This window comes from Phaethon lepturus, unplaced genomic scaffold (genome assembly GCF_000687285.1).
Source record: "Phaethon lepturus isolate BGI_N335 unplaced genomic scaffold, ASM68728v1 scaffold48, whole genome shotgun sequence".
NCBI classification, from domain to species: Eukaryota; Metazoa; Chordata; class Aves; order Phaethontiformes; family Phaethontidae; genus Phaethon; species Phaethon lepturus.
The window spans coordinates 40572-49572 of NW_010559450.1; the positions used below are offsets into that span (position 1 = coordinate 40572).

The window sequence follows — 9001 nt, forward strand, 5'->3', positions numbered from 1 at the left end:
TACATGCATTTGTATGTTTTTTTTGGGTACAGTCTGCTTTCCATGGATATCACTACATGTAACATTAAATAACATTGTAATATTGCACGGCTATTTTCCATGCTGTCAAAATTAAAAGTATGCATAACTGAACTACTGCCAACTGGTTAAGACACTGATTTGTCTTGTGATCAGAAGAAAGGCAGAACATACCCAAGGGAAGTCAGAAATTAAGACTGGATTGAAATAATTTAAGATTAACTCATGATTGGGATTTAACACACTATTTCTAGTTGTTCTTTGCTCTTTAGACTAGCAATTCCTACTAAGTTTAAGAGGAAAAATTAGCTTTGGCATTTCTGTGTTTTGTTCCTTTTTTTTTTTTTTTTTTTTTAAGAGAAAGGACAAAATCAAAGCGTCTGAATTGTTTAGAAGTCAAGCCCTGTAAGCAGGGTGTAATAATACCGCCAATTTGCTTTAGGGTTAACAGTAATCTCTGGTCGCTGTAGCGAGTAACAGCAAAGTGTGCATATTCTTGTGTAGACATATAAAACCATTAAAAAAATGGTGTTCAAAGCATTATTAAATCATACTGCAGAGTAAAAACCATAGAGAGGTAAAGCTATATGTGCAGAGTCAAAAAAGTAGAGATTACTAGAATGGATATATAGTGGGAAATTAGTTAGATATATTGAAATTTTACAAGATTAATTTTACAAGTGCAAGTTTACAGATATCCATACTGGATTTCCTTTGTCTGCAGGGTGAACAGAAAACCTTTCTGACTTCATATGTCATTATTGCATATTTCTGAATAGAAATAAATATCAGCATAGCCGACATTCATTTTAATAAGACTAGATAAAGGGTATGCATAATGACTGATGACAAAAGAATGTTCACAGGGACTGGTAACACCAGTATGTGACCACTGCAGCCAACTGTAGATTAAAATCTGAATATATTTTATTTTTATTTTAATTTAACTCAAGTCATTATTTGCAGTAGTACTTGGAGTAAAAATATAGATGTCAGTGTTTTGTTTGAGTTTTTGATGGTTTTGTTATAAGGATCTTTTCCAGTCTTAGTTTCCCCCCTTTTTTTTCCCTCCCCCTTTCTATTGCAGTAAGACCCCTTCTACTTTCCCATAGGTACAGGACAGAAACAAAATGTAGTGTCTGTTTTTTACTTCTGCTCTTCCTTCCTAGTACCTTGTGTTAACGTTCTAAGTTGCATTCATTTCTTCTCTTTTACTTCAGATAATTTCACTCACTGGATGGAAGGTGTGAAGAAAATTTATCATGAGTGCATACTGCTGTAGCAAACCTCTGGTTTTGAGTCTTTAGTGATGTTTGCATTTTATTATTTCTCTCCTTTACTTCAAATTGTGACTATCTTAGAAATATTAACTGCTATTGAAGAAAGCCTTAAATAGAGAGTTAGGTGGTACTTGTATTAGCTTCTAGTATTTCAGCAGTACTATTGTGTTCTTAATACATCTGTTGCATTGTTTTTAAAGCTGAAATACATTTCTCATCTGATGTTTTTTTCTAGGTCTTATATGTTTTAGTGCAAGACTTCAAAAAGTTGTTCATGATGTGCTTAGAGCACTGTATCCACTTAAGAGTATAAACATGCATCTTGCTCCACGCGAGACATGCGATAGCATTCTAAAGATAGTCCAGTGTGTTTGTACTGTTTTTGTTTGGAGTTTTTAAAATTCAAACTGATGTCCCCTGGCGGGGAATTTTTGTATCCAAGACTGATGGTTCTCTTTTTCAGTTTATGTGGCAAATTAATCTTTGTAGCCAATCCTTTTTCTGTATTTTCACTGAACTAGAGCTTTGTCTGCAGTGTACTTTATACACCACAATATAATAGTCAGAAAAATTGTTTTTTCTAAGTGTTATCCCTCTAAAGTGGGAAAAAATCCTCAATTTAAAATTCACACGAATGGCTTAATGAACTTCTTTAAGGGCTCTGTGTGCTTTCCAGTTTAGGCTCTTTGCTGATGAAAGTTATTGAATTCTTAACATATTTATTGTCCATTCAGTATAGCTATGACCTGCTTTTCCCATTGGAAATAGAGATGATTGCATATATGTTTTAATTTGTATCTATTCCCTCTGGCAAAATTCTACCAGATCAATAACCTACGTCAGTGCAGCAAATTAAATTTGATTGCGTTTGATACATGGCTGTAGTGCAATTTGGTTTACTCACAGTTGCCACAATTAAGGTGAACAGCAAGAAATTTGGTGCAAAGTGCAGACCCTAATGTGCTCCCAGGGGATCAGTTGGGTTTGCTATCTAGACGTCTTGTGGGGGTTTAATTTGTCTAAGGACTGGATCTTTGCAGAGCTGCCTTGATCTTTCTACATAAAGTCTATATGGAAACAAATTCCAGCTCTGCTGTCTGCTCGTTCTGTCTGTGATCCAGATGTTTAAAAAAATATTTAGCTTCTGCTAAATTGTACTTGCTTAGCACACTGCCAAAGCCCCGCATCAGTGACCTCCCCACTTGGTGTTGAAGAGAAGATGTGGAAACTTGGGGGTTTTTGGTGTTACATTGTTCCAATGTCCCATCCAGGACATTGCATTGCCTTGGTAAAACAGATAGGTGGGACTGAACTCTCAAATCCTTCTGCCCTATACTGTCTTGGTTTCCATATTTGTTTTTCAGAAATGATGGCAGCTCCTTAGGGTTTGTACTGGGATGAAACAAACTGTCTTTGGGCAAGTCTTAGAACTGAGACCTTGTTTTCAAGGTTTTTGCAGCCTGCTTCACAGATGTTATAACTGCTTTAGAGTTCTGCACAATATTCTTGGGGATGGACACATATTTCAGGAGTGCTTTTATCTCCGTTTCAGGAGTGTGTTGATCTCCTCCTTACCATTAGCTGTCAGCATGACTGGTGGAGTGAGGGTACTGCCACACCAAAGTGCGCCAGCTTATTGATGGTTTTCATGTTTCTGTGGCATTTTGAGTCTCTCTCATGCTTGGGAATGGGGATCTTGACATTCAAATAGATAGCAAGACAAGCGTATTTCCTCAAAGAACATTTTCCTCTTTTAATTGTGTGTCGATGATAAGGGGTATTAAGGCATTGGTCATTTGGGCTGTGTAATGCATTGTCTATTGAAGAGGCATTGAAGTTTGACTTATAATGACCCATATTGTGAGCTGAGAAGAGTAAATCAGCATTCATGTTCATCTGATCTTAAGTTTTGAATATAGTTGCTGGTGGGGTTGCCAGTGATGACAATTGTGGATGTCTGTCTATTTGGAACCTGTATTGGGTCTGGCTGAGATGGAGTTAATTTTCCCCATAGCTGCCCTCATAGCTCTGTGCTGTGTATTGGCAGCTACAAAGGTGTTGATAACACAACAGTGTTTTGGCCACTGCTGGGCAGTGCTTGCACAGCATCCAGGCTGTCTCTCCACCATTACCCCCTCACCAGTAGGCTGGGGGTGGGCAAGATCTTGCGGGGAGACACATAGCCAGGACAGCTGACCCAAACAGACCAAAGGGATATTCCATACCATATGATGACCGTATGATGAGTAGAGAATAAATCTTTTGTTTTCCCTTGGGCACAGCCTTTACTTTTGCTTTATTAAACTGCCTTTATCTTGACCCACAAGAGTTTTTCTTTCCATCTTATTTTGTCCCCCCACCCCGTCCTACTGAGAAGGGGAGTGATAGACCAGCTTGGTGGCTCCTGGCATCCAGCCATGGTCAACCCACAGCAGAACTGCAGAGAGAAAGCTGGTTCTTTTAATTACTTTGCCAAATACCCTTGCTATGATATATTTTCAGCAGTTATGCACAGAAGAAAAATAAGCATTTTCTAGGCTGCATCTTGAATTTTGGCTGCATACTGATTCTGAGTCAAAGTCAGACCAAAGGATGTGCCAAACATTCACCTTTCTTCTAACTTCCTCCTTTCTGCTGTGGTTTCCACAAGAAAGTGCAGGGTGAAGGGGAGCGGTGGCAGGCAGCAGTCAGGAGCTTGAAGTCAGGACCAGCACCTTAGCCTATGCTGAGGGATGTGCCTACCAGAGTTTCCAGTTGTCTGTATAATTTGCAGTCATCTAGGTCAAGTGCAACTCCTCTTCCTGTCTTTTCCTCAGTTTTCGCTGTTGGGGCAGCAGGGAAGGTATGCCTATGAAGGATACTAACGAACACTCGAAACTGTGCTTTGTGTTCAAGATCCTTAGCACCTCAGCTGTTTACATGTTTTGTTATTTGAGGTACCCCCCAAAAGACTGTTTCCATCCTCTTCAGCTCTCTGTATTGGGCAACAGCAGAAATTCCTATATTTTGCACTGCTAATAAAAATGCTTTTGTTTGTTTGTATGCATATATGTATATGTTTTTCCAGGCATCGCCTTTGCTTGGTATTTAATTTATTAGTAATTCCTTCCTGTTTACTCTTGCAGCTGGCAGATTTCCGAGAGGTGGTCTCGCGGATGCTGGGCCTCAACATTGCCAGCCTGGCTCTTCCTGACTATGAAATTATTACATGTCTTGAAGGGTTGATTCACTCTCATCAGCACCACTACTTCCCCTGTGTCTGCCTCAAAGACCTGGCAAGGGCACCAGAGGAACACTCGCAAAGAAACTTACAGCTTCTTCACTGAAACACACATTTTGTAAGGAGAGAGAACAAGGAAAAATTTTCTTTTATGCTTGCCTACCTGCTAGATGTGCATAGAAAGCAGATATTTATTTCTGTTCCCTATTCTGTGGATGCTGACTTAGGCTGATTTTTAGTGTTTCAGTAGGGAGACTGAGCCAAATGGATAGAGTAAAGCCAGCAGCCTAGAGATAGCAAACAGAAGATCCCGGGGCAGCATAATACTTCAGTTATGAAAATGGTAGGCAATATGTGAACAATGTACAGCCTTACAGTTTCATTGCAGAAGCACTGAAGGCACGGGCCACCTGAGGTCAGTTCATGGTTTTGGGAAGTACTCGCTAATAAATGTCAGCTTCAGTGACATTCCTTGTGCTTTACCTCTGGGTGACAGGAATGAAATGAAGTGGGGGTTGTCCCGCTGCTATTCCTCTTGCAAAATGGGACCTCTCTGCAATTTTACACATAAGGACTTTAGCTTCAAGACAGCTAGCTGGAAGTTAGACAGAGGACTGTCACAATTTTGGAACAAACCATTTTTTTCTTTTTTGTTTTCTTTAGTTTGCTCTTGTGCCAATACAAAAAGTTATGCTTTTTCAGCAGAGGGTCTTTCACAGGGTCTATTCATGTACATGGTACAGATGCATTTGGTAAAATTGCATGTTGCCCTCGGTCATGATGCCTTAAAAGTTTGTCTTCTAGCTGCTGTATTCCTTGGGCCATTAATCCATTGGCCAAATAAGTGGCAGTTCTGAGCTAATAAGACGTTATTTTAAAATGCTTATCCACTACAGAAAATAGTTGAATTACTAAAGTCTTTATTTTCAGAAAAGCAATGATGATGTGTTCAGAAAGCTGCTTGTTTATCACCCTGAGTGTTGTTAAAATGATTTTTGTAAAGAAATTTGAACAATAAATCTGTTTTAATAGCACATTCAAACATGATTCTGTGTTTTTTGTTGTCTCTTCCCATTCTGTATTTTATATGGATGTCTAGAACAGTAAAGAAGACTTACCTGTTTATGTCTGACCATTGTGGACTTTCTGCAGTATCTCGGCAAATGATAACCCGCTCACTAAAACTGAGCATGCTATTTTAAGAAAAATGAGGCTTTTTCAAGTAAGGGTGGTAGTTTTGGTACCTAGATAGGGTTGTTTTTATTTCGCTTGCCTCTGAAGAATAATTTCTCAGTCACTTGTTAGTAAAAAACAAAAAAACACGCAAGCTTCCGCAAAATCAGTCATTTGAGGAAATATGGTAAATTGTATATTCTTATGCTCCTGAGGCTACCTGAATTAAAATCAATGTCTTTTCTTGTTTTATAATCTAACATTGTTTTTCAGGTAAATTTAATAAATGGAATAAAGGAAAAACCTAATATTAAATTATACAGACACTAAATTATATAAGGTGACACAATTTCAAAGTAAAACAAAAGATTGAAATGTGAATATTTTTAGACATAATATGTTGGTTGGGAATTTAGAGGGTGGAAAAGGATGCAATGATTTTCTAATTCTTCATGAGACAATACAAGTAGTTTCACCTTGTGTTTTACTGATTCTATAGGCACTTCTGTTTGAGTGATTACTAAACAACAAAACCTGTTTTCTTCAGCCACATTAATAAGTATTATATGAAGCTTATTTAACCATATTTTGCAAGTTAAATAAACTGCATTACAAAATTAGGTCCACTCAGACCAGATAAAACATTCCTAACTTTAACAAATAGTCTCTGAGAGTGCCAATCATAAAGTAAGTATGCATATTTGGCCGTATTTCATGGTTATGAAATGTTTTCCTAATGACTGCCAGGAGACTTAAAATCTCCTGCCATGCTCAGCAGACCAGTACCTGCTGCCCTGTGACCAGCCGTGCCACCAGCAGTGACGTTCCAGCCTCACAAAAGCTACCAGTAAAGCTCTCTGAATTACTTCAGAGGAGGCAGGTTTTCACACGAAGTTGGTAGCAAAGCCTGATTACTGTCTTGCATGTTAAACCAACAGAAGGTAGAATACGGGTTTTCTAATGCTTCCTTTTTTTATTTTTTCTACACAATGGATCTGTATTTTAAAAAATATTTATGCTAATGTTCATCAAGGAATATGACCTCTTGGGTGACTATTAATATTCCCTGTATTTTTTTCACTTTTGGAAGAGTACTGACAACTTTGTTCATTTAGCCAAAGCAAATACCCCCCAAAAAAGTAAAGTAGTAATATGACATGAACAAAGTTCAGGTGATTTTTGACCCATGTAATTTAATTAAACCCTGAACAAAGTTTAAACTGACTTACAAACTTTTTTTAAGGTTTGTTTCATACAGCATTGAACTTAGTCTTCCTTTTTAAAAAAAAAATTAAAACAGGTTTATGAATGTTTTCAACGTTCGTTTCAAATGTTTTCTTCTTTTTTAAACCAAGATGCATTCAACACAAGACAGATCTGATTGATAGAAACCTAAAAGTGTGTATTAAAGCAGTGTCAGCAGACACTTCTCTTTCAGTAGATTAATATTACTAGTTTCGTTTGTATTAATAAGAGGTATGAGATTAAAAGTTTGCTGTCTGTTCATAATTACTCTTTTATTGTGGTAAAGGATTCTTGATTTATTAACAGAATAGATATTAAGAAAAATAATATATGTGAAATGACAGAATGGTACAATTACAGGGCTAGATTTTTTTCCTCCAAATAATAGCTGAACCTACTCCAATGAAGACAACTTCATTATCTCAGATTGGCAGTGTTTAAAGAAAGGCAAAACTCAACAAATTAAAATGTTGCACTTGTAGATATTGAAATGAAATAATTTACATGCCATAAACATTGTACTAATAAAATCACAATGCAAACAGAAAAATGAGTGTTATAATGTTATGAGTGTGTTAAAATACGTGCAACCTGATTTTTGTCTATACAGCATATTGTTGTAAATACATTCCTTGAAAAGCAGGAATCACTGCAGTAGAGCCATGATTTCTCAAAGAAATTAAGTGCAAAAGCGTTTAAGTGCTTTGCAGAATTAGAATTAGGAAGCATAAAGACAGATCACATTAATTTACCCTTTGACTTATTTTGCTCTAGAATTTATTATTGCTGTATAAAGCAGTTTGCTTGCTTTTCCGCATTTTCTTTCTATGGATGATGTGTGCATCATCCACATTTTCCGAGGGCTGTTCAGTTACTGGATTATTTTGCACATTATGATGGTGCAGGGGAGGGAAAATATGGATGACCCAAGTCATAATAGATTTTAAATTAAAAAAAAAGCAGGTGGGGAATCAGGCACATCTCTAGAGAAAAAGACTACTGGATCATGTGTTCTCCCAAAATTTTTCATATGAAACAGAAGTATTTTTTAAGAGTATAGAAGCTGACCATTTCTCTTGACAATCAAAAAGAAAAAGGAGGAGGAATGGAACAAAATGGTATTAAATTCCCTATGAATTTAGCAAACAGGGATTTCTGATATTACTCAAGCATAGAAAAAAAAATTAGTTAACTATGTGGAAAACAGAAAAAATGATAGTTTGCTAGAATAGAAATTGGAAAGAATGTTCAAACATAATCCTTTTCAAATGGAAGATTTTAGATTGCTTTGTTCTTCTGTTGAAACAATTAAGAATCCTCTACAGCAATGTTTTTTTTCTCTGGAAGAAAATGAGGATGAACTTATTAGACTGTACTCATAATTACTAAGAAGTAACTGAGTCAGAAATGAAAGACCTACAAAACAAGACACTTTGCTTGAACAAAATAGATGTCTTTTCTGACAGATTTAAAGTCAGCTAATGAGCCATGAGACAAAGAAGAACACTTCAGAAGGTAATAAATAAAACAGTTGAGATATGTTTTCTTATTTTTTTCCCCTGTGATTACTTACCCTTTTGGTAAGTAGGAGAAACGAGAAAAAGAAGATTGCAGTGTGAGCAAATGGGGCCCAAACTGTTGACTTCCAGTTGGTCCCAGGTAGAGAAACCAACCGTGAGATGGATTTGGTAATGCTGGGGATGGGACTAGAGGGCCGGAAGCCTGGCCCAGCTGGGGGCTGGACAGGATTAGGCCCCTGGATATGTATTTATACACGGGCGTTTCTGTAAAATGATGATTTGGCCTTTTTTTTTTTTTTTTTTTGGAAATGGAACGTTAGTCTGTGTTGGCTGGGGAAGATGTGTGCTTGGTTACAAACCAAACATTCAATTTACTATTGGTATTGTTTTTAAATAGGGCATTGAATGCAATTTAATCGAAAAAAAAGAACCTTGATCTACAAAATATTCTTGTTACCACACCTTGGTAGTGACAAGTGTTATTCAGGGCACCGACTACGAGGCCTGAATTCATTCCAAACGAATAAGCTTCATTTCCCCTTCCA

At 37.1% G+C, this 9001-nt stretch overlaps 1 protein-coding gene across 2 annotated transcripts in view; it reads left to right on the forward strand.

Moving 5' to 3' along the window:
• The window catches only part of CCDC170 (coiled-coil domain containing 170), a 43573-nt gene extending 38949 nt beyond the window's left edge, over nt 1–4624 (forward strand). For both annotated transcript variants that reach the window (XM_010293342.1, XM_010293343.1), the window contains one exon: nt 4424–4624. In XM_010293342.1, coding sequence (XP_010291644.1) covers nt 4424–4624 — 201 coding nt within the window. The remainder of the gene's footprint in view (nt 1–4423) is intronic.
• Nucleotides 4625–9001: the final 4377 nt, after the last annotated feature.